Source organism: Somniosus microcephalus, chromosome 5, assembly GCF_052327205.1.
Source record: "Somniosus microcephalus isolate GS21.2 chromosome 5, FLI_Smic_1.0, whole genome shotgun sequence".
Taxonomy (NCBI): domain Eukaryota; kingdom Metazoa; phylum Chordata; class Chondrichthyes; order Squaliformes; family Somniosidae; genus Somniosus; species Somniosus microcephalus.
This window is the reverse complement of record NC_140991.1, coordinates 83,490,624-83,517,685: the sequence shown is the minus strand read 5'-3', so window position 1 is coordinate 83,517,685 and position 27,062 is coordinate 83,490,624. Positions and strand designations below refer to the sequence as shown.

The 27,062-nt window shown below is 43.1% G+C and overlaps 1 protein-coding gene across 1 annotated transcript in view; it reads left to right on the top strand.

The window, feature by feature from the left end:
* The window catches only part of itga8 (integrin, alpha 8), a 291,754-nt gene that overhangs the window by 131,271 nt on the left and 133,421 nt on the right, over positions 1-27,062 (top strand). The window contains exons 18-21 of the mRNA XM_085987920.1: positions 6,565-6,696; positions 19,823-19,890; positions 20,135-20,282; positions 22,355-22,447. Of these exons, the coding sequence (XP_085844046.1) occupies positions 6,565-6,696; positions 19,823-19,890; positions 20,135-20,282; positions 22,355-22,447 (441 nt within the window). The remainder of the gene's footprint in view (positions 1-6,564; positions 6,697-19,822; positions 19,891-20,134; positions 20,283-22,354; positions 22,448-27,062) is intronic.

Below are 27,062 nucleotides of genomic sequence, written 5' to 3'. Positions count from 1 at the left end.
ATCTAAGTCGTTAACATAGAAACATACAGGCCTTGGTGAGACCACACCTGGAGTACTATGTGCAGTTTTGGTCACCTTACCTAAGAAAGGATATACAGGAAACTTTGGTTTATCCGGAGGTTAACTGTCCGGAATGCTCGAGCCACCGGCAAAAATCAGGAGCCGTTTCGTTAGGTTTTTTTTCTTTACGTTGCTTTTTTTTCACCAGTCAGGCTCTGCAAGGTCTCGCTGAAGCTGTTGCTAAGCTACAGAGACGCTTGCAAGGTATGGCCGACTGTTTAGAAGCTGTTGCTAAGCAACAGGGTTTGTTGCCAGATACGGAGCTCAAAATCTCCGTATGTTTCAACATTAGCGCTGGTTTGTCCGGCAGTTTTGATGGGACGGCAACAGCTTGGTTCCGTCGGTGCCGGATAGCACAAAGTTTCCTGTATTTGCCATAGAGGGAGTGCAGCGAAGGTTCACCAGACTGATTCCTGGGATGGCAGGACTGTTGTATGAGGAGAGATTGGGTCAACTAGGCCTGTATTCACTAGAGTTTAGAAGAATGAGAGGGGATCTCATTGAAATGTATAAAATTCTGACAGGGCTAGACAGACTGGATGCAGGGAGGATGTTTCCCCTGGCTGGGCTGTCTAGAACGAGGGGTCACAGTCTCAGGATACGGGGTAGGACATTTCCGACTGAGATGAGAAGAAATTTCTTCACTCGGAGGGTGGTGAAACTGTGGAATTCTTTACCGCAGAAGGCTGTGGAGGCCACGTCACTGAATATATTTAAGAAGGAGATAGATAGATAGATTTCTAGACACAAAAGGCATCAAGGGGTATGGGGAGAGAGTGGGAATATGGTATTGAGATAGAGGATCAGCCATGACCACATTGAATGGCGGAGCAGGCTCGAAGGGCCGAATGACCGACTCCTGCTCCTATTTTTCTATGTTCTATGTTTCTATGTTAGTGAAGATGCTTTGGGATAAAATATCAAATGGCTCAATGGCAAATTAAGTAACAATATGTACAATAATTGTGATATGTAGAACATATTTTACCAGGAAGTCACTTCTCATAGCAGTTATATTGGAAATTAGCATTTGATTGTACAATAATAGTGTTTGGCCAGGAAATACTTGCTAAATTACAGGCAAGACTGAAAAGGACACAGCGAATACATGTAGATTATTGATGAAAGCAACATGCAATGTAGGATTTTGCACCAACAATGGTGCATTATGAAAGTGCTTTCATGAGTATGGAAGAGTCGTTAGTTATGTATAAGGTAAGCACAAATGAGGAATAAGTTACCACTTACAAAGGTGATGTGAGGTGCAGACGACACAAAGCTGGGTGGAATTGTGTGCTGTGAGGAGGATGCCGAGAAACTCCAGGATGATTTGGACAGGTTGGGTGATTGGGCAGAAGCATGGCAGATGCAATATAATGTGGATAAATGTGAGGTTATCCACTTTGGTGTCAAAAACAGGAAGGCAGATTATTATCTGAATGGCAATAGATTGGGAGAAGGGGAAGTGCAATGAGACCTGGGCGTCCTTGTGCACCAGTTGCTGAAAGTAAACATGCAGGTGCAGCAGGCGGTTAAGAAGGCAAATGGTATGTTGGCCTTCGTAGCGAGAGGGTTTGAGTACAGGAACAAGGATATCTTGCTGCAGTTGTACAGGGCCTTGGTGAGACCACACCTTGAGTATTGTGTGCAGTTTTGGTCGCCTTATCTGAGGAAGGATGTTCTTGCCATGGAAGGAGTTCAGCGAAGATTCACCGGGCTGATACCTGGGATGGCAGGAATGACGTATGAGGAGAGATTGGGTCGATTGGGCTTGTACTCGCTGGAGTTTAGAAGAATGAGAGGGGATCTCCTCGAAACTTATAAAATTCTGACAGGACTAGACAGACTAGATGCTGGAAGGATGTTCCCGATGGTCGGGGAGTCCAGAACCAGGGGTCACAGTCTAAGGATAAGGGGTAAGCCATTTAGGACAGAGATGAGGAGGAATTTCTTCACCCAGAGAGTGGTGAACCTGTGGAATTCTCTGCCAAAGAAGGCAGTAGAGGCCAATTCATTAAATATATTCAAGAAGGAGTTGGATATATTTCTTAAGGCTAAAGGGATCAAGGGATATGGAGAGAAGGCAGAAACAGGGTGTAATGATCAATAACATGTCATTCTATAGTGGACACTAGGTGGAGCCGTAGAGCTGTATGTATATAAGACTACACTACCCAGCTGTATAGATATTAAGACTACATTACCCATGAGGCATTAGGCTACCCACAAGGCAACAGTCAAGATGGCAGCCTGCACACAGGAGCACACATGCTGCATCTCTACAGATACTGTACCTAGAGAACATGTACTGAATAAAAGTGTCTAGCAAAAGCTAGCTGTGTTCATAGTAAGAATGTCAAGTTATTAATGAACATAAGATGGTACCAGGGTGGTGAAGATCTGCTGAAGATTGTGAAAAGCGACATGGAGAAGTTGAAGCCACCAGAGCGTTTGAAACTCACAGGAAAAATCGACTACAATTGGCAGACTTTTAAACAACAATTCGAACTTACATTGCAGCCATCGGATTCGGTACGAAGCCAGATGTAAGGAAGATAGCGTTGCTGCTTACGGTTGCAGGCCCACAGGCGATAGAGGTATTTAATACATTTGTATTTAATCCAGCGGAGAACAGAGAAAAATTAGAAGATGTGCTAAAAAAATTGATGCACATTGCTCTCCCAAAAAGAATGAGACGTATGAAAGATACATGTTCTGTTCAAGGACACAGCAGCAAAATGAGACTTTTGATAGCTTTATAACTGATCTGAAACTGAAAGCACAGACATGTAATTTCTCTGAGCTCAAAGCATCCATGATTCGTGACCAGATTGTGTTTGGTATTCATGATAAAAAAGTCAGGGAACGTCTGTTGAGAGAAACCGAACTAAATTTGGAAAATGCAGTAAAAGTGGACAAATGGATGATCCCACTGCAGATAAATGGAGCATTAGTTACATTGAAACTGGACACTGGGGCAAAAGCAAACTTAATCAGTATGAGTGACATAAAAAATATGAAAGGAAAGCCCAAAATACAGAAAAAGTCAGTACTACTGAAGAGCTATAATGGACAGAAAATAGATAGCTTAGGTGTATGCAGTCAAAGACAAAGTGCATCATCTTATGTTTTCTGTTGTGGCTGAAAGACTTGATTCGATACCAGGTGACAAAGCTTGTGAAGACTTAGAACTGGTCAAGAGAGTCTACCGTATAAACCGTGCCATAAGCAGACCAGATGACTCAGGTGATGAAGCAGAGAGCCCATCAAGGATGAAAAGGCCAAAGGGTATCCATGTCTTCAAAAAGCCTAGTTTCTCCAAGAAGAAAGAAAAAGACTTTAAGGTCAAAGAGAAGCCAAAGGAAGAAAAGCACAAAGAGGAAAAACACAAGGAGAAAAAGTCCAAAGATATAACCGCAGCAGATGTTGTTAAGCAGTGGAAAGAGAAAAAGAAAAAGAAGAAGCCTGCACTAGAACAGGAAGCAGTTCCGGTGGATACTCCTTCTTCCCTCAGGCCAATCTTTGGTGTTCCATTAGCCGAGGCTGCTGAGAGGACTATGCTGTATGATGGGATCCAGCTGCCAGCAGTTTTTCGAGAGTGCATTGACTACATTGAGAGTTATGGCATGAAGAGTGAAGGAAACACAAACCCTCTCCAAGCAAAGATCACAAGGAGACCTTGATCTATACAAGAGCAGATCGATGACAATGCCGCAACTGCATCTTGTCATTCACCGCCAGAACAATCTCATGAAGACACATCAGACTTACTCGTGTTGAGAAGATCCACACGTGAAGTAAAAAAGCCTGATAGACTTCATCTTTGAGTACAATGTAAAGCTTTGAAAATGTGTTGACTGTTTTGAAAATGTTTATGTTTATAGAGCACTAACAAAAGTGTTACTGATATTATCTTTATTGTTTTCTTGAAAGTTGATCGATATTGATTTTGTTAAACCTCAAAGAAAGGGGATGTAATGATCAATAACATGTCATTCTATAGTGGACACTAGGTGGAGCCGTATATAGCTGTATGTATATAAGACTACACTACCCAGCTGTATAGATATTAAGACTACATTACCCATGAGGCACTAGGCTACCCACAAGGCAACAGTCAAGATGGCAACCTGCACACAGGAGCACACATGCTGCATCTCTACAGATACTGTACCTAGAGAATGTGTACTGAATAAAAGTGTCTAGCAAAAGCTAGTTGTGTTCATAATAAGAATGTCAAGTTATTAATGAACATAAGACAGGGTACTGAATTTGGATGATCAGCCATGGTCTTGTTGAATGGCAGAGCAGGCTCGAGGGGCCAAATGGTCTACTCCTGCTCCTATCTTCTATGTTTAAAAGGAAGACCGTTAGCATGGCTGAGATAATGAGCAACTGTGGACTTCAATAACTTTTATGTCTCTATAGAAGCTTGGGTTTTCTGCTGCTAGCTGCCCATTGTAGTATCATTAATTAGACGGCCAGGGATGGAAAATTAGTGGGAGATTTGTTCTGCTGGAACTCTACCAATTTTTCTCCATTTCACAGTTTTCAAGGGCTAGGATTAGCGGCTCTGGAAGACCCCAGCTCAAATAAGCAGTTGCTTTTAAAGATGTTTTTATGGGTATCTCCATCCTGCATGTTCTTTCCCATTGTTCGAGCACATAGGACATCCAGTCTGAAGAATTTGAAATGGGTGTCCAGGCTTGCTAAGGAATCAACATTAGGTGTTGGGTGATTGAAATGGACAGATAAGTAACTTAAATCCTTTATATTTCAGTCATTTTTTGGACTGCTTCCTTTTTTCCAGCTGGCAATAAGGCTCTCATACGCCTTTATGTTAAAAGAATACTCTGCCAGCCCCAGATATGGTCATTCCCTTTGGCACCAATGGGTTTTCCAATGATAATTACCCTATTATGATGTTCTTGGAAGAAAAAGAGATGGACCTTCAGGCTGATATCAGACAGGCCAGGGTCCATGAAAGATACTCCACGTCCACCACCAGAACCTGCACTGCTGCATCTGCAGACAGATGTGAACATACCTCACTTTGGCCAACAGTTGCTGCATGCAGAGGCTCCTCTTTCATAAGGAAGCTGGAACAGCAGACCTGATGGTACCACTAAGATATCTGAATGCTCGATTAACCGTAGTGTTACATTCTTCCTCAGTGGCAACCCAATCATGGTAGGCCGTGCTTTCAGTGGCACTGCATGAAAGAACATGTGAGGGTATTCAACAGGCACCATAGCATGACAGGCTGCACCCGCCAAGCATTTCTGCATGACCTTGCACACTACTGGGCATTGACTGTGGGGAACTGGCTTCACAGGGCCCACGTCAGCGGAGAGCCAGATGCAGAGATGTGCCATCTGCTGAAAGCACACCTGCTACTACCATGCAGCATCTGGCTGGTACATCCAGCTGTGTCCTGAAACTTGGTTCCATCGCCTTACAGACACGTTACAATGCTGGCCTACTGCGATACTGCCGTGGAGTAGCACAGAGGGTACCTCTCATAGCAATTACCTCATGCAGTGCTACCTCCACTTCAGCTACTGTACTATGTAACCGAGGTCAGGATACTGGGTTGCTCCGTCAATTACTTGCATATTCGTGCCTGCATCTCGGGTTTTCCTTGCCCTTCATTTTTGTCTGCAGCTTCTTCGTACCTTGTCGCTTCAGTCCTTGCAAAAAGCTGTTCATGTGTTGAAATGCCTTTTGAGACTTTCCAAACAATTTTCTTCATCTGATTGTGACACTTCCCATTACTTGTCCACATCCTTAAAAATTTCACTTTCATACACCTTTTTGCTAGTGTGCTCCCTACACCCATCAGAATCTGTAGTTAGGCTATGCTAATAAACTGACGGTGGCATAGTGGTTAGCACTGTTGCCTCACTAGCGCCAGGGACCCGGGTTCAAATCCAGCCTCGGGCGACTGTCTGTGTGGAGTTTGCACATTCTCCCTGTGTCTGCGTGGGTTTCCTCCGGGTGCTCCGGTTTCCTCCCACAGTCCAAAGATGTGCGGGTTAGGTTGATTTGGCTATGATAAATTGACCCTTAGTGTTAGGGGATTAAATACGTGGGGTTACGGGGATAGGGTGGGATATGTGTCGGTGCAGGCTCGATGGGCCGAAATGGCCTCTATCTGCATTGTGGGGATTCTGTGATTCTGTGAAAACTGGTGGTACAAGCAGCACATTTCCATTTTAGTCTGTCTGAAACCTGAATAGCCATGTGGGTCCAAACTATGTCAATAGCAGAAAACTTTGGCGAAAGTATTCTCTTGCCCAAAAAAGTCTAATGAATATTTGAAAACCTTCCATAATGCAGAATTCATCAATGATGCGATGTTCTATTATTATTACAAGGTGCAGTTTGAAATGTGTCTTTAACGCTTGTATTACATATAGCTGTTTATAAACAAGAACATTGAAGTTGTCCCCCATTTTGCTGAGAATTTATGTTAATTTCAATGTTTTTATTTATCTACTCTAGGATGAAAAGGAGTTTCGAGATAAATTAACACCAATTAGTGTTGGTTTAAATTACAGTCTGGATGAATCACACCCTTTAGAGGATCTTAAACCAATAATCAACTACTACAGTGAAACCTTCCTTCAGAAACAGGTAAAAACAAACATTTCTTATTTAGTTAAACATATTATAAGATGGACTGTGGTGGATCATATTTAACTCTGGGTATTAATCACTTTTTGTCTGTTATTATCATTATTCTGACTCTTAAAATAAATATAAATAAGCTAATGGGGAAAGATTACTTGTTAAGGACTGTAAAGGTCTTATTAAAGACTAATTGTAATAAAATGGTACAGTCTCGAGCAGAAGGGATGGAAATGAAAATTAAACGCAGAACATCTAGGTATAAGTCTTTTGAAGGAAAGCTAAGGTTTGAAATTATCAGCACATCTAGAACATATAGTTCAAAATCACTGACGTAATTGCATGGAATGAGAAGTATGAGGCCACATCCCCCTTATTAAACTGATTCCTGCTGGCAACCTCGTTCTCACTTTAAAAAATACATAGAATTGCATTTAACAGTTGCAATTAGTGACATGATGACATTGCATCACTAATCATGTACATCTGGAAGAATTATGTTTATTATTTTACCAGGACAACTATATGCCTTTAGTGATGACTTAAGAATTAGTGAATCGCTAAACTACATTAGTAATAATCCACAATGTTAACTAAATCCAATCTAGATGACAGTTTAGGCAATGTCGATGCCTATATATACTATCACTGTCAATGAAGCGTGGTTTTCATGCTGTCTGTAGATAATTACCAAGAGGCAGAGGCCCCTGTAATTCTACTTCCTGGAACTTGCGATTTGTGGCTCCACAGAGATTTGTGAATACCACCTATATACCAATTTGTGATGGTTTGCTTCCAAGTAAATGTTAAATGCTGTGTTCTGCTAAAATTCTGTACTCAGGAAATGTTTCCACAAGCTTGCTGTTTGTGAAGTCTGTACTGTAGCAAATCCCTAGGCAGTGTTGGCTATGGAACAATGATCAGCTATATTGTGGTTCAATTAACAGAGGGAATCCGAAGTAATAGTTGTGAACACAATTTATACACAATAAATTTGTCTCTGTTGGAACACGGTATAGAAGTTTCAATATTCAATGTCACTTACAACTTGTATTCAGTTTCAGATTTAACTGCCATGTGGTGTCTGGCACCTTAGTTATATTCAGAAGATTAGCAGAAGAGCAAAGGACAGCTATTGAATTAGACAGCACTCTTATTTTACAATCCCAGTTTTCATTGCACACAGTGCCTTCCCCTTGAAGTGGCCTCTACATAAGCTTATAGCCCCCCTCCACTAGCTGTTGGTGCACTCTGCATTTACAAGCATAAAATCTCAGTCAAAAGAAATTGGGAACAAGAGAGTTGCAGAAGCTTGTTTTGCACCCTTAACTTTTCCCAATAAAATTAAAGTAGTCTGAAGATAGCTTCATGGAAGCTATAATATATTATTTTGCATGTGTTTGCATTAAGTGTGGTAAACCTACGCAAAACATATGCAACATTGCTGACACCACATGCCCTCTAATGTACACTTCAGATATCACATTTCAAGAAATTGTGTTATTGTGGTGACCTGTGCAGAAAGGTCAGATGGTGACACACCTTTACATCCTTAGGGAGCCACCACACTCATTTTATTATGAGATATAGGCGTATCTCCTCGACTCCCTCATCCTACCCAATCCTTATATGCTGGAGTAGTTTTTTTTAAATTTTATTTTCAGCTTGTCTCAGCATATTTTCTGAGCCAGTGGCTATGTCCTCTAGCCTTGGCTAGCCGTTTCAAGAGGAATTATAGGTAGTTAGTCACTGGTACTCTCTTGTTCCTTCCTTAATCACCTAATTAACTTTGGCTTCATGCAGGCTGACTTCAAAAGGACCAGGGAAATCCTTGGAGGTGTCAAGTAACATTTTTGCTTGTATTTTACCAGACAGGAAATTGAAATTTGGATGCAAAACCAGATTTTGGACAAATTTCCGCCAATTTGATTTGTTCACCTTTTATTAATTTGGTTGACAATAAAATCCCACATTGTTTTGAAACCCAATAATTTAGCCAGTTATTGAGGTGGGAATCCAATCTAATGTAGATGAAATCTGTTCACCACACATGCAAGTTGACGTTACAATGGGAGATAGTAGTAACAGATGCATTACTGCATTTAAATGCAATGTCTTTGCCCGCTATTTTAACAAAAGGATCAGCCCTTTAACTTAGCATTATACATGTGCTATTACGTTCATTACAGGAAAAGTTCTGATATCCGGGACCGAGCTGCTGCCGATCTATCAAAACTTCCGGATAGACCAGCGCTAATGTGGAAGGATACGGAGGTTTTCATCTCCGTATCTGACAACAAACACTGTTGCTTAGCAACAGCTTGTAAACACTTGGCCCGTACCTTGGAAGCGTCTCTGAAGCTGTTGCTAAGAGACACTTTCCAGAGCCTGACTGTTTATAAAAAAAAAAAAAAAAAAAATGCTAGGAGAAGAAAAAAAAACTAACCAAAACGGCTGCTGATTTCTGCCGTTAGATCGAGGTTTCCGGGCATACAACCTCTGGATAAACCAAAGTTTCCTGTACTAATAATGTGCAACACAATTTCAACCCAGTAGAATTTAAGAGAGTAGGCTTGAAAGCAATATATGGCGCATTTGCATTGATAGGGTGTTATTAATGGCATGAGTTTGGTACTCGTGCACTACTATATAAAGCAGGTGAACTGAGCTTCAACAGATGAGGTGTAGAATATAATAGCGGGGAAATACTACTGCACTGGTCAGACTTCATTTAGGATATTATGTTTGGTTTTGGGCATTCCACTTTACAGAGGATATGCTGGCATTGGAGAAAGTTCAGAGCTGATTAACCAGAATATCCAAGATGAAGGGATATTGCTATAAAGAGAGACAAGGTATATTCGAGTTGTATTCCCTGGAGATGAGAAGGTTACGGAGTAAGCTGATTGAGATGTTTAAAACAATAAGGGGAAGTGACAAGATAGAGAGGGAATGACATTATGGATTCTGTAGAATTTACTGTTTCAAAATGTTATTCAGAATCAATTGAGGTGCTTAAAAGAGAGATAGATACTTACTCTAAAGATATTAAGGGATACGGAGAAACATGGTTAATTGGGCTGGTCTGGTAAAGTAAATATCCAAGTTGAGGGATTTAACAGTGCAAGAATCCTTTGGAATAACTATACGAGGAGCTTCAGAATGAGCATGTATACCATCACTGAGATTTGTCACTTTTGTGGACCCCATGTCAGTAAATCCCACCACAAAGCCTTAAAAGTTATTAATGCTTTGAATATTTTTCTTCCAAGCACCTGAGGGAGAATTATACTGACGTTTTTCAGAGCACAATAACTGGTGGTATTCAAGAGGTGATTGAGGCTTTTGTGGTGTGTTCTTCACACATCATTTGTTTTTTTCAAAGCTGTTTGTCAAGGCAGCAGAAGTTCTGTGTTAATGCAGGATTTTCAAAAGTGCAAGGAATGTTCAATTACACACACACAAGGATACAGACGTCCCTAGTCAAAACCCAACATCACGTGCAATGTCTCAACAAGGGTCGCTTGTTGAACCTTCACTTTTGCCATTGTTGGTACTTTTGATTCTCCACCATTTCCACTTCAGAGTTGTTTGTTGACTACCACTTTTTGGTTGAATACCCACTGTTGGAATTTTTGGAATCCCTTTAGGGATCTATTTGAGACTGATGTAGCATTTAAGTACCATGTGAGTGCCTTCCTTCTGGACCTGGTATTCTGAGTCTTTGCTGGTGCTGCCCATCTGGCATCACTTCTTTCATCAGCACATCTGGTACTGTTTCTGATAACTGATTTCTGTGTTGTTTGTGACAATTTCAGCATAATTCCTGACAGATTTCTGGCAAAGACTATTTGCATGTGTCTTCATAATAGTTGCGAGGTCTAATTTCTGCTGACACAAATATTTACTAATTCAGACTGTGACAGATTCAGACTAAGATAATCATACACTCCATGAAACATGATGGTTCCTGTCCTGTTGGGACTGAGCATGGGGTTGGAAGGAGGGGGAGGGGGAGTGGGGGTGGGTATGGGATTTGTGAGGACTGTAGAAAGGTAGTCGGCCAGACTTAAGGAAGGAGCTATTGTTTTCGGTCCCCGTCACAAACTCCGTTCCCTAGCCACTGACTCCATCCCTCTCCCTAACATCTGTCTGAGGCTGAACCACACTGTTCGCAACCCTTGGTGTCATATTTGACCCTGAAATGAGCTTCTGACCACATATCCACAGCATAACTAAGACCGCCTATTTCCACCTCCGTAACATCGCCTGTCTCCGCCCTTGTCTCAGCTCATCCGCTGCTGAAACCCTCATCCATGCCTTTGTTACCTCTAGACTTGATTATTCCAACACACTCCTGGCTGGCCTCCCACATTCTACACTACATAAACTTGAGGTCATCCAAAACTCGGCTGCCCATGTCCTAACCCACATCAAGTCCCGTTCGCCCATCACTCCTGTGCTCGCTGACCTATATTGGCTCCCGGTTAAGCAATGCCTCGGTTTCAAAATTCTCATCCTTGTTTTCAAATCCCTCCATGGCCTCACCCCTCCCTATCTCTGTAATCTCCTTCAGCCCCACAACCCCCCGAGATATCTGCACTCCTCTAATTCTGCCCTCTTGAGCATCCCTGATTATAATCGCTCAACCTTTGGTGGTCGTCCCTTCTGTTGCCTAGGCCCTAAGCGCTGGAATTCCCTCCCTAAACCTCTCCGCCTCGCTACCTCTCTTTCCTCCTTTAAGACACTCCTTAAAACCTACCTCTTTGGCCAAGCTTTTGGTCACCTGCCCTAATTTATCCTCATGTGGATCGGTGTCAAATTATTTGTCTTAAAATACTCCTGTGCAGCGCCTTGGGACGTTTTACTACATTAAAGGTGCTATATAAATACAAGTTGTTGTTGGAGCAAGGATGAATATTCTGCAGTTTTACTTGATTACCTTCTCCTTACAAGTTTCTACATGTACATACTGCAGTTTTGTTTCCATTTATATGTGACATTGCAAAATGAAATAGAGAAGACTTTTTCCTTAATGTGGTCTTCTCTTTGACACTTGATCTTAGCTCTTGCCCTTATTCTTTACAGTAATCTTGTTTATGTTGCAGAATTGCATTGGAAGCTAGTTGTGACTATTCAGATGCATTAGCTCCTGTTAGTCAAATCATGGTGTTTATGTTCTGAGGAGTTTCATCAATAGGGGTGGGGGGGTGGGGGCTAAAATGTGGTAGCAGTGGTGAAGAAACATAACCGCTGTCAGCCTTCCATGCCCTCCCTCTTCCATCTTTGTTACAATTAAGTGGTTGCAATGGGACTTACCAAGAATCTGGTTCCTTCTGGTACAGGTCAAAGTAGAGTTAAATAAATTTTAAAAAAGGGAAATTTTAAAAAATTGTACAAGTGCCAGCACACATTTTTCTCTTTATCGCAAGGAATTCCCTTGAATTGTGGGAGGGGAGGAGCCAGACAGCTGGCAGCAGGTGTGTTGGTTAGCTACATCGAATTCAGATGTGGACCTACTAATGTTTGTACTGGTGGAAACTCTGACTTCACAGAATTTAGAAAGATGGTTTTCATTTATTTAGAATGGTCGATATTTACTAAATTTAATATGGTAAACGGGAGGCAATTCACTCACGTTTTTTGATTCAGATCCCATTTGTTACAAGATATAAATTATCCCCTTGGAAACTTAATGGGGGGGGGCAGGGGGTGTGAATTTTCAACTTAATTGGATGGTAACCAATGTTCCATTAAATTTTTTTTGGGTACGCGGCCCCTTTAAGGGGGTGCGAGGCCCCTTTAAGGGGCTGTGCGGCCCATTCAAAATACTGCACATGCGTGGTGTTTCCTATTTAAAAGCCAGTAGGCCAGCTGCGCGGGAGCTCCGGAGCGCTGCGTGGCCGCGCAGCCTAAAGGGTACATTGGCGGTAACTTGGTGTAATGGATCACCCACCCATTGTAGAACCTGTCCGATTTTTGCTCCATTGATTTCAATGAATGAACATCAATGGGCGGACAATCCATTCTACCATTTTTACTGCCTAGGCAACAAAGTTGAAAATTACCCCCATAGCTCTCTAAAATGTTAAATTATAGGACATTAAATGGACCCCAGTAAAGTCTCTTCTCCTGATGATATTTCTCCCATTGTCCCCAAGATGTGTGCCTCTGAACATCCCCCCATCATCTCTTTAGCCTCTCTTTCTCCAAGCCTAGCTTTCCTTCTCCTTGGAAATGTTCTCATGTTTACCCTGTCTCTAAGAAACATGATCCTTCTAACTTCTATTCTGTTGCTTTTGCATCAGTACTGTCTAAAATATGGAAGCTGCTGTTAACTCACAATTATTAGTCATATTTTGGCTTAATCCGAAATTGCCAATATGGTTTTTGGCACAATCTTGCTACTAGTGATCTTGTTGTCTGGATTTCTACTCTTAAACATCTTGGTGAGTCACCTGCAATTGCCTTGTACATCTCCTAAGACATGGCATCCTAGTTTCCTCTCAAATCACTCAGTCTGTGTTGTACTTCATGGCTCATCATCTCATCTTTATTCCATTAACTTTGGAGTTCCCTAGTGCTCTGCCCTCTTTCACACTCTGTTCATTCTTCCCATCAATGATCTTCTCCACTCATCATCCAACTCTGCTGATGTCTCCATTCCGCATTTGTCAACATCTTTCAGATCACACTCACTCAGTGCTCACAAACTCCAGTCCTCTTGCAATGCAGTGAGTGTAGTACTACATTTTAATCTCCTGTGTTTTTCAACAGAGAAATTAAAATCTTATTTCTTTCAGTTCTTCAAGAACACGAGCCAGGAATTTCCCTGGGCTGCTCCCACTCCGATGCCGTAACTTTTCCAGAAGTACGCCGGTAACCCAACTTGCGTGCATGAACAGGATTTCTGAGGCATTTCCGGCGAAATCATGGCGATGGAGCAGGAGCAGCTCCGAGAAGATTCTCAACCATGGCTCTTCATGCCTCTCACAAGCCTAACCAGTGGTTACCACTTATCTTTGATGACCTCACTCTTAGTTGTTCTTTATTTTATGACACTGTTGGTTTCAACATTTCCTCTCGCCTCAATTTAAACTTCCACATAATTTCTGTTAATAAAGCTGCCTCAAAGAAGCACAAGCCACAATTTTAACCTCCACCCCCACCCCCCACCCCTGTGAGAATGGGATAGGTTTGGTTCAGATGCTTGATTTATACCCCACCAGATTTTATACACCATTGACTTCAGTGGAGCATAAAATTGGGCAGGGTGTAAATCGGGCGCCCAACCCGAACCTGCCCGGTTCTCGCTGGGTGTGTTAGGTTAAAATTAAAACTATAGTTTCCTCAGCTGAAGAGCAACTAGCCAAATACTTAATTTCTCAACTGTTCTTAGCTTTCTATAAAACCTAAGTCCATCTAAAACTTGAGTCCAGTTCCCATATCTAGCAAGACTTTTCTAGCACATCTGTCATGAAGCCATGTCAGAGTGCAAAAAAATGTATCTGATTGTCAATCTCGCTTTAAACTCCAACATTTCTCTCTCTCTCTCTCCATTGTCTTGTCACCCAATTTTAATTGTATTACTATGGGCAGTGTGGATCTGACCTTGTCTCTCTTGTTCCTTCTAATCTCCAACTATAACTCAGCGCAGCTTCCTACTCTAATGAATTATTTCCCATATGAATGGGAGTAGGCCATTCAGCCCCTTGAGCCTGTTCCATCATTCAGTTAGATCATGGCTGATCTGTGTCTCCACTCCATTTTACCTGCCTTTGATTCATATCCCATAATATCCTTATACCCTCAAATCATGAAATCCCCCTCCTTCCTCAAGCCATCTTTCTTCCTACAAATTTCAGACTTTAAAATTTATGTTTGGAATTATCTGGTCACTATTTCCCAATTGATCTCTTCTCTCTTACTCTTTTCAACCTTCATGGTGGCCTTAGTCCTTCACCTTATTTTAACAATAAAAGAAAAACATGAGTGCATCATTCAAAATAATAAACAACCTGACATCATCCAATTGTAACTCTCTTGAATCCTACTGATCACATATGAAGAGCCACAAATTTTACAATTATGTGTATCCAGTGCTGCATTCTAGTGGTAAATGATTCTGAAGTGTTGTAAATGGAACCCTCAAGAAATATTTGCAGCAGAATGTTAACATCGCACATTGTTTCAGTCAGAATAATGGTAAAGTTCCTTCTTTAACATGTAGGCCTCGATTTTCCTCTGTTTTGGGACAGGTTTGGGGCAATAAACAGGGAAATGCATTCTTAAATTCACAACAAGCAATTGCACCTAAATTCATCCTTAAAAAAAAAACCCCATTGGTTCTCTATAAGAGCAGCTACAAGCCCTTTCCACCACATTTAAATAAGGTCAAGGTGGCATGGTTAACCCATTTGCCCTATTCCTCTCCATTTCCACCCAAATCCACTGAATTAATTACTGCCACTTTACCAGGGACAGTAAGTGCTGTTACAAGGAATCTATTACTCCTACGAAGTGCTCCCTGAGCTTGAGTGATGGTTGTCTGGACCTTGGAGCCTTAGATACCTGAGGTAAGTCTTGTCTCAGGGTAGCTGCTGTCCCAGAGGAACCGACAGTTCGTCACTTGCAGTTGGGGGCTAGGGGAATGTCAGGCCCATGTCTGAAGCTCTCTCGTGAAGGCATTGGAGGGCATTGCCACTCTCCAAAGAGACAGTGACATCTGCGCCCACTCCTTACAGTCCACTAAAGTTGGGCACAAGCTCAAAGATCGGTGTCATCACAGACCTAATAGTCCCAATGAGGTCTTGGAAGTGTTTGTTCAAAGCATTTATTGAAGTATTGTTAGCTACCACTCCAAAAGCCACCAAGCCCTTACAAGCTCTTCCTAGCATTTTGAAGCAGCAACAATTTTACAGGCTGTCACAGTCTCCAGGATCTTCTGCAGATCGTAAGAAAATTCCCGCAATGTACTACAGATGCAGGTAGTGGACTCCTTACTTATTCATCATCTTAAACATATGTCTGGAAATTGTTTCCACATGAGATTGATACTCCCTAGTCATTGCCCTTTTTGACACTAGACCCCGATTTCTGGATCCCTAGGGGGCTAAATTTGGTTGATTTGCGCCTCCCGCGCTAATAGAGTGCAAATCAACTAGCGCCTGGGCGTGGCGCCGCTAACGCCTCCCGCGAAATTCAGCGGGAGGTTAGCGGTGGCGCTAACCGTGGGGCGCTGTGCTGCCGGCAATAACGTCATTGCCGTGCACGGCGCCCCGGCTGTAATATTGGGTGGCGCCCCCCCGACCTACCGCCGGAGACTATGTCCGCCGGGGTCAGGGGGGCCTACCTGCGGCTGCGCTGCGCCAGACCCCTCCCTTTTAATAAGGGGAGGAAGGCCTGCAGCACCGTTGCGCAACGTGCCGCAATATTGGCTTGCAACGCCCCAAGAGGGACGCAGGACGCTTCCAGTAGCGTCCCTCCTCCCACTCGGGGCACTACCTGGGAAAATCGGCCGCGGGGGGCGCTAATTTTTTTGGGGCGCTATAATTAGCGGCCGGGAACCCGCTGTCATCCTGCCTCCATGTGCCTTTCCCCCATCATGGAGCCGACCCAACCGGCAGCGGCGGGCGACCCAATTGAGATAATTAACAGCTAGTTGTTAGACCCTTAACAGGCTTTTTAAAATTTAACCGCATGGCCACGGGATTCATGCTGCTCGGGGAGCACGTCTGTCAACCTGAGGCGGGAGTTCCGTGGCCATTGCTCCATCTGATTACTTGGCAGCATCAGATATATAGTAAAAGCTCCCACCTGACAGATCATCACTTTCCTCAAGCAGAAGCTGTTGCTCAGTCCATTTCCAGCACCGATTCTGCAGGCTGCAAGCCTTTCCAGCAAAGTCTCCATCCAGTCTCACCTCATTGGAAGAACTCTCTCACCATTGACAGAATGCTTCTGTCATCAACTTCACCTGCCATCTATTCCATCAGAATGGGTGGCATATATCAGAATCGGACCACGATGAGCCCCAACACCAGCAGCACCAGTCACACCAGCAACACCAACAACAACCCCAACCTTCTCCGCAATCACCTGATGCTGCACAGGACAGAGGACATCAGCACCCGACCACATTGTGCCCAGGAGGGGCCAGGAATGGCCTCATCATGGCCAGATGTAGTTAACTTTATGCTGTACACCCACATGATGCGCCAGGTTGGCACCACCCCACACCAACACCATAAAGCATCCCTACAATGACCAAGCCATTCCTTTCACACTCATCACCTTTGCAAGCAGGTGGGGGATACCCTTATGTCTCACCATTCACTGCAACTCACTAAGCCACTTCCAGAGGTGCACACAAATCTATCCAAGACCAGAAAGTGTTGAAAAGAAAGATTTTTATGTTTGACACCACATTAACAGAAACTTTACATAAACATTGGGTAAAACACCCAAGTGCCTACCCTTGTGTGTTGTTAGCTGGTATGATTGCACTAGGATGAGGGCGAGTGTGAGGGGTGCCTAGTGAGATGGGGATGTGATAATGTAGATAGAGAGAGAGAGGGATGGGTGGAGGTGCAAGGTATGTTGGTGTGAGTAAGGATGTGCTGGAGTAGGTTAGGGAAGGCAGAGTGATGGGGATGTGATGAGAGGCACAGCAGGATGAAGTGGAGTGTGGCTTTGTACTAATGTTTCCCGATCTACTGAGATCATCGAAATATTTGCAGACTGCACCCAGGTCCTCCTGACCACATCCCTGCTTGTGACCTCTTCTGCAATGTGCAACCAGGCTGTTTTGGTCTACTGGGGAGGTGTCTTCCACCCATAGGAAGGAAAGAGGACTTCCCTGCATATGGAGGGAGTCATCAGAGAACCTGGGTGCAGCCCTCTGCCTCATTGTCAGTGTTTGCAGCACTCCAATGCTATAGTGCACTGATAGCACTATGTTAGATTATACTTCAAATCCAATGTGGCCATGGTCCCTTTAAAGATTCCAGCTGGAAACGCATCATGAATGACGTCACCAGACACGCTCCATTTAATTCGGCTGGATAATGCATTGGACGGGCTTAATAGGCCCTATTAAGTTCGTTTTCAGCAGCGGGATGGAGCCAGTAGCGGGGTTGCGACCCGCCATGGCCTCCACCCACACCGGACCCGCCCAGGTAGGCAAAATCCAGCCTCAGTCCATTAGCCTTTGCTAAAATGCCTCTTATAGTCCACAAATTAGTTTCAAATAGTCAAATTCACTTTTGATTTATTACCATCGCAAATATATACGATCAACACAGAACACGAGCTTGGTCCCTCACCCTATGTAAAGGAAAGTGAATAAATATTCTTAAATTGTGCCCTAATGGAATCATACTAAAACAATATCCCAAAGGACCAGCTAGAATATTTAAAGGACTCCACTTACATGCCTCCTTGATTTATAACCTCTCATGTTGCATTTAAATTTTTGTAGTTTCTTTACTAATACAGAACCCATCTACGCACCCCATTTATAAAGCATCCTTCACTCTACACTTTTTTAGTGGCTTCCAAAGACAGCTATAAAGTCCTACATCTCCTGTTAGTATGGGCACATCAATCACATATTTTTAATTGAAAAGTGCATCATAGTGAACAGTTGCCATCAAAAGTGGTTAGAAAGAGAACATTTCTTTTATTTTTTTAAAGGAAAAGGCTAAGGGGCTGTTTTTATTTATCAATTTTGAATGCTTTAAATACGGTGCAGGTTTTTAAAACAGGATCTGTTGCTTAAACTATTGGAAGCATGTTTCATTGAAACTGTATTGTTTTAATTGCATTTTTAAATTTGTAATTTTCACTGTGGGACAGAAAAGATCTAATTAGAGAGAAAGATTTATTATTAACAGAAATAACCCAACTTGCTGGGAAGAAGAACAGAGGAATTTACAACCACAAATCATACAATACAGTGTAAAACGTTGTTGCTCCCTTCCACAGCTCTAGTTTTGCTGATCGGTCCTTTTATGGGAGGCAAGTGACACCCTCAGGTGTCATTACAATGAGCAGGTCTCCAGGAGGTAGACCCTGGAAGACCACCTGGCATTTTCCCCACTTATAGGCACAGGCTATACGTCACCTATTCAGATTGGCATGTATCCCACAAATGATTTATTTTCCTGTTTGTTGTGGAAGCTTGTGCACTTTGCCAAAATATACAGACACACATCCTTGTTGCTAAATTTGAGAGCTGTGTTTATATGCTCCCCATGGTGGATTTTATGGCTCTGGCAAATAAGCTGAACTTGGTCCACTGGCCTCCCTGAGTTGCTGTCCAGAACGGTTGGATTCTGGAGCATGACCAGAACATGTGTCAAAGTGTGCCTTTTAGGCCGCAGCCCTTCCAATATTCCTCTGCTCGAAGCAGAGTGAAATTTATAGGGTTTACAATATTTGTGGAATCTGCACAGCATGTGGGGTTTTTTTTTGGGATCATTTTGGTTTTCCTGTATTTTGCTACATGCAGAGCTCATCAACATTTGTTTCCAAACTTCTCCCCACTGCCCATCTAGGCAGGTAAGATCTTTCTTGCATGTGGAAACTGAGCTCTGGGAGAGAAGGATTGATTTATGCTGGAGTTTGCAGAACTGGCTGCTATTAGAAAGGTCCGTTTCCTCAGGTAGTTCTAACAAGGTACACATCATTTTAGAAGGGGAAGATCTTGTGTTGCCTTATCCAACTAATCGCAGAGCATCATTGGTGGCAGATGAACAAAAGGCCATTGTGGGGACATACTGAGGTTATGTGAAGTAAGGAGATTCACTGGGGGTAAATATTAATGCATTGGATTATAGATAGTCCGATGCACTGTTTTAGATGTATTTGTTCTAACTCTTGGCATTCAGCCAACTAGCACATGTTTAAGCAATTTCCTCGGCCCTGCACTATGACAAGGATCAGAGAGCTTAATTCTTGCATCAAGTTGGGTCTGACTCTTGATACTTTTTAAGGAACAATTTAAATATTGTTTCTAGGACCTTATTTACAGCATTAGGTCGATCCTTATACTGTAGTTCCCATAATTAACACAAAATCTTTAAAACTAAATAGTAGGCTTTATCATTATAGCTATTCTTTTGTCACACAGGCACACATTCTCCTAGACTGCGGAGACGACAATGTTTGCATCCCAGCGCTTAAACTTGCAGCTACCCCGTAAGTTGAAAATTATCTATGTAGTACATTTCCCTAAAGATTCTCACCATTTAAGCTTTACAGTGAAATATTTGGGCTTTCATCATGACAGATTTGTGATCATTTTTATTGTCAGTAAGAGACCAAAGAAGTGATATCTTTACCATCTGTGGAGTTTATTTATGATTGGTAGCATCCTGTCAGTTTGACTAGGAGAAGATAAAGATTAAACTGCATTGATGCTTCACCTTTTTGTGTTTCACAGTGATAGACATCAGCTAATAATTGGAGATGAAAACCCTCTCACTTTAATCATAAATGGGAAGAATGAAGGGGAAGGAGCATATGAAGCAGAACTAAGTGTCATAATACCACCGGAAGCAGATTATATTGGTGTTATTCGCAACAATGAGGTAATAGAACTGAAGGCACAATGTCCAATTAGTTTGGGTAGGTGTATTTTTGAAGATTGTAAAATAATAATTCTAAATAGACTTTTTTAGACAAAAAGTTTGCAAGTGGCTCAAAGTTGGTGATAGTTATAAGATCAAAATTGGGGACCTTTTTTCCAAGAATCCCTCTTATTGTTGCTGTTAGATGTGCAACATAAAATCAATTGAGTATGTGTAATTGATAGTGAAGAAATATGAAGAAGCATGTAAAATTGAACTGCAGTGCAGATGCTTAATGGTGCCTTTCCATGTTCAGGAATTGAATTTCAAGAATAATGATGTAGCTGTTACAATATGACAGTGGCTTGCTTAAAACCACCCCCTTTGTATTAACTTATCATGTTTGGAATATGCACATGATCACCCATCATAGTCCTTTCAAAATAAAGTTTAACACGTAAATATAGCTTTAGTACATATGGGCCTAGAAATTGAGTGGGCTTAGCGCCCATTTTGCGGCGCTAGAGGGCATTGCGCTGGACTTACAGCCGGTTTTGAAATTGACTAGGGCCCAACATCGGCGTTACACCGGTAGCGCTGCGCCGGCACCGATGACGTCATCGGTGTGCGCAGCGTCCCGGTTGCCGTGGTGACGGGCCCCAGCGCCGAAATTCAGTTGCGGCCGCCTCGCCCGTGGCAGCCGCAACTAAGACTCTGGCAACAAAGTCTTACACGACTTTGCGCCGGCGCATAAAGGAGCGGCGGCCGGCCGCTTTCCCGCCGGCCGCCTGCCTGCACCTCCCTCCCCGGACTCCCCCACCGCCCCCCCCCCCCGCGGAACAGATGCTTCTCGGCTGCGAGCCCGGCACTTTCCCGAGGTGCCGGGCTCATTTTTGTGGCGATTTAACCGGCCAGCGGGCGGGTGCAGGCAGCTCCTCCTTAACTGAAGGAGGAGGCCTGCACTTCCCGAGCCTGCCGCACCGCATCGGGCGCTGCAGCGCCGGAATAGCGCCGCAATGCGGCGCGCAGCGCCAGTTTTCAGGCGCAAACAGCCTTCAGTAGCGCCGGCAGCCGTTTGGGCGCGGCGCTACTGAATTTTTGGCGCGCACAGCGCAACTTAGCACCGGCGCTAAATTTCCGGCGTTAAGCCCCGGCGCAGCGCAAACTCAATTTCTAGGCCATGAGGTTTAACACTGTAATGTTTGACGCCTGTGATGCAGCTCTGCGTTTCCCAGTGGTGTCATGCTTTTTAGGATGTTGAGGCCTGCAAAGTTCCTGTGGTGCAGAGAGCCTGCACACCGATTGTGTGCTCAGCTCTTTAATACCCTGAAAAAATGCAAATTAGGACTAGACCTCAGAATGAAGTTTGGGCACCTGAACAGTGGACCAGATACTCAGAGCTCATATAAAACAGACACTGCTTTGGGAGGCCCCTTGCCTCATGTTGAGTTTTTACTCTTAACATGTACTAATCTCTTTGGACTTACTGGGAATAGCTGTTGCATTTGTTTCCACCCATTCCACTGCTTCTTTGCTGTTTAGTGGGAATGAATTTACAGGCACTTCTTAGAACTGCACCCATCAGCTATCAAAGCTTGTTTCCCCTGGGAGCTGTCATTGAGTGCTGCCTGTATAGGAACTATGATTCCATATGGGCATCCCTCTCTATTTACAGGTTCTGGAGGAAGAGGAAAATACTTGCTCTTTGACATAAGAAAACTACTAAGCACTTGATTTGAGTATAAAACAAGGCTTTAATCAACTGTTTCACAACCATGAGATTCTAGCTACATCACTAGTTCCTGGTTACAAAAACGTCCTGGGCAAGCTGGGCCCACGCCTGAGTATTTATACTCCTTGGACGGCGCCACCAGCTGGCCACCCAGTGTTATTTCATGAGTCATTTCTTCATGAATGATAAGATTCATGACACTCTTTGTGATTTTATGTAATGACTGGATTCTTCAAAACTTAAGTTATAAAACTCTGACCCCAGTGAAACATTTGTATATATGAGTTTTACAGAGAAGAAATGTCTTTCTGAATGTGTAAAAAGCCTTATGGTTTGTGTCACCCTGTTCTTTGTTCGCCAGGCACTGAGCAAGCTAAGCTGTGCCTATAAAGTGGACAATTCAACTCAAATGGTTGTCTGTGACCTGGGGAACCCCATGACAGCTGGAACCAATGTAAGTAAAAACAAAATGACTTTTCTGAATTGTCTAATCTTTTTTATGCACAGTGGAAATGGTAGCCCAGTGCGAAAATATTAGCCCGGAATTTGTGGTCAGCGGCAAAACGAAGGCGTTCGCCGCTGGCCCCAAAAGTAAGCTTCGCACAAAGATCTCGCGATCTCTGTATCGAAAAGTTCGGGTTTTCCGACGTTCAATTCAAATCAACGTAGTATAGTGGGGATCCCCTCGTGCAAGCTGCTGTGATGTCAACAAGCTGTCTTAACAGCCTGTTATGCTCATTAATAACTAGACATTCTTATTATGAACAGCTAGCTTCTAGCTAGACATTTATTCAGTACACGTTCTCTAGGTACAGCATCTGTAGAGATTCAGCATGTGTGCTCCTGTGTGCAGGCAGCCATATTGACTACTGCCTTCTGGGTAGCCTAGTGCATCATGGGTAGTGTAGTCTTAAACACATACAACTAAATATACAGCTCTATACAGTTCTACGGCTCCATCTAGTGTACCACTCCAGAATGACATGTTATTGATCATTACATCCCCCTTTCTTAACAAAATCATATCAATCAACATCAATTAACTTTCAAGAAAAACGATAAAGATGATATCAGTAACACTTTTGCTAGTGCTCTATAAACATAAACATTTTCAAAGCTTTACTTTATACTCAAAGATTAAGTCTATCAGGCTTTGTTACTTCACGTGTGGATCTTCTTAACACAGGTAAGTCTGATGTGTTTTCATGAGATTGTTCTGGTGGTGAATGACAAGATTCAGTTGCGGCATTGTCATCAATCTGCTGTTGGATAGTTTCTTGTGTTTTCAGGAGGGAACGGCGGTTCCTCCTGAGAATCTGTCCTTCCTCAGTTCTAACAGTGTATGACCTTGGTCCTACTTCCTCAAGAACTGTAGCTTTCCTGTTCCATGCGTCTGGATCCTCAATCCTGACAACATCATCTCTTGTCAATAGTTTCAGAGTTTTGGATGACTTGTCATAGTATGATTTCTGTTTCAGCTTTAGCAGTTGAAGTCTCTGTCTCAGTTCCTTACTTTGCTGTTCTTTTGCACAGCAGGGTAGCGTGGTGTGCAACTTGCGACCCATTAGTAGTTCAGCAGGTGAAGAACCACAGTCTAAAGGTGAGGCTCGGTAGCTCAGCAGGGCGAGATAAGGATCAGACTTGCTTTCTGTCGCTTTCTTCAGTAGCTGCTTGAGAACTTGAACACCTTTCTCTGCTTACCATTTGACTGAGCATACAAAGGACTGGATGTGATGTGCTGAAAGTCATACTGTGCTGCAAACTGTTGCCACTCCTTACAGTTGAAGCACGGACCATTGTCGCTAACGGCAATCCTGGGAATTCCATGTCTGGCGAAGATGGATTTCACATGCATTATGACACTGCTTGCTGTGGTGCTTGAGAGCAGCGCCATCGCAGGATAGTTAGACTGGTAGTCAATCACTATTAGATATTCTTTATCATTTAAATTAAAAAGGTCCATACCAACCTTTTGCCATGGTGCTGTTGGTATGTCAGCTACTATCATTGGTTCCTTTGTTTGTTTGTTTTGGTGTTTCTGACATGTCTCACATTTGCCTATCATGTTCTCAATGTCCTTATTTATGCCAGGCCAATAAACAGTGTCTCTTGCTCTCCTTTTGCATTTTTCAATTCCGAGGTGTCCCTCATGAATCCTTTTCAGCATGTCTTGACGTAGAGCCTGTGGAATGACTATTCTGTTCTGTTTTAGTAATAGTCCACTTGCGACACTCAACTCTGACCTTATGTGATAGAATTTTGGACAGGAACCTTTTGGCCAACCATGATGAATGTTCTGTATTACTGTTTGTAACACTGTATCTTTTACTGTTTCTTCTGCTATTTGCTTTGATTTTGTGTTTGACACGGGCAGCGCAGCAGTGACCATACTCACATGAACATCCACGTCTTCTTCAGTAGAGCTCACTTGACTCATTGTGGGTGCTCGGGATAGTGCATCTGCTAACACTATGTATTTGCCTGGTGTGTAGATCAGTTCAAAGTCATATCTTTGCAGCTTCATCATGAGTCGTTGAATCCTTGGAGACATCTCATTCAGATTTTTTTTTATGATGGCAACCAGTGGGCTGTGGTCTGTCTCAACTGTGAAGGTGGGAAGTCCATATATGTGGCCATGGAACTTTTCTAATCCAACTACCAAGCCTAGACATTCCTTTTCAATCTGGGCATATCGACACTCAGTATCAGTCATAGACCTGGAGGCATAGGCAACAGGCTTCCAATCTTCACCCTCTGCTTGTAGCAAGACCGCACCTAGGCCATCCTTTGATGCATCCGTTGACACTTTGATTCTCTTTGTCGGGTCAAAGAAAGTGAGTACAGGTGTGGTTGTCAGCACTGTTTTGAGGTTCATCCACTCTTGTTCATGTCTTTCTGTCCATGTGAACTCATTTGTTTTATGTAGCAGGTCTCGCAGACAGGCTGTCTTGGCTGACAAGTTAGGAATGAACTTTCCAATGAAGTTTATCATCCCCATGATGCGTAGCACTCCTTTTTTGTCAGTGGGTCGGGGCATGTTGAGTATGGCGTTTACTTTTTCCATATCTGGCTCTATTCCTTTACCAGATAGATTATCTCCTAGGAAAGTGACTTCCTGGACGCCAAACTGACACTTGGCTTTGTTGAGCTTCAGTCCATTCCGCGTATGCTCTGTAGCACTTTAGTCAGTCTCTCATTGTGTTCTTTCAGTGTGGAGCCCCAGATGACGATGTCATCAACATAGACCTGGACTCCTTCCAGACCTTCTATTATGTGTTCCATCACTCTATGAAAGATTTCAGATGCAGATATTATCCTGAAAGGCATTCTGAGGAAACAATACCTGCCAAATGGTGTGTTGAAGGTACAGTATTTGATGCTCTCTTCATCCAGTTTTAGTTGCCAAAATCCTTGTGAGGCATCGAGCTTTGTAAAGTATCTGGCACCTGACATTTCACTGGTGATTTCTTCTCGCTTGGGAATCTGGTAGTGTTCACGTTTTATGTTTGCATTTAAGTCCTTTGGATCCATGCATATTCTTAGATCATTGTTCTTTTTCTTTACACATACCATGGAGTTAACCCAGTCTGTTGGCTCTTCGACTTTCCTGATGACTCCTAGTGTGGTCATTCTGTCCAGTTCATTCTTGAGCCGGTCACACAGGGGTGCTGGAACTCTTCTGGAGCATGTACCACAGGCTGAGCATCCTCCTTTAGCTAGATCTTGTAAGTGAATGGTAGAACTCCAAATCCTTTGAACACATCCTGGAAATTATTTACTACAGAATCCACTGAGTCATCTGGTATGTTTATGGCACAGTTTATATGGTATACTCTCTTGGCCAGTTCTAAGTCCTCACAAGCTTTGTTACCCAGTAGTGAATCAAGCCTTTCAGCCACAACAGAAAACATGAGATGATGCACTTTGTCTTTGACTGTCACTTTAAGTCTGCATACACCTAAGCTATCTATTTTCTCTCCATTATAGTCCTTCAGTAGTACTGACTTTTTCTGTATTTTGGGCTTTTCTTTCATATTTTTAATGTCACTCATACTGATTAAGTTTGCTTTTGCCCCAGTGTCTAGTTTCAATGTAACTAATGCTCCATTTGCCTGCAGTGGGATCATCCATTTGTCCTCTTTTACTGCATTAATTTTATGTTCAGCATTGTCCATATCTGAGGGCTGCACATTTTCTGTATCCTTTTCTATATTGTCACATGACACCATTCGTACAAAAAATGTCTCACTTAAATCAGTGTCCTCAATCATATTGACTTGTTGCCCTTTCTTTGTTGTTACTTTTGAAAAGCATTGTTTGGCAAAGTGATTCTTTCCATGACATTTTGTGCACATTTTTCCAAATGCTGGGCATTGTCTTAACTGGTGTTTATAACCACAGCATTTACAATTAAAAATTCCTTCCTCCGATTGCTTTTCATTTCTGTTCTGCCCATGTGTGGTGTATGTGCCTTTAAGAGCCCTTGTGTACTGTAATGCCGGTAATGGCCACTCGGTCTACATAAGCCTGTATAGTGTGTTGTATCTGTTAGTTCACCTCCAGACTTTGTTCAGTAAACACCTGTGAAACCAACTCCTGCATTCCGTGTCTCCATTAACACACGGATACAACAGTGGCGACGAATTGGAAACGGACTTACCTGCAATTCGGCAGCACCTCAAGGAGATCGATTCCTCAGACGGAAGTCGAAGAAAAACAAGAAAGAAAAAAAAACTGTGGTTTCACCAGCTAGCCGAGCTGGTGGCAGGTACTGCAATAATCCTTCCTGGGCGGCAGGCTGGCGCTCCATCGGCTGGCTCTACAGCGGGGCCAAGCAGCAAAGGCGGAGGCAAAAAGAGACAGAAGGGGGGAGCACTCGGGAGACGGCCGGCACTGCAAAGCAGGTCGGCGTTTGGACCAAGCAGAGGGAGGGAAAAGTCCCAGAGCGTCCGGCGGTAACGAGTCTCCACCTATTGAAAAAAAAAACCTATGTAAATAAAAACCGCAGAGAACAGCGTTGTCAGCAGCAGCAGCGGCGGGAAAGTGCGGGAAGCACCATTTTTTTCTGC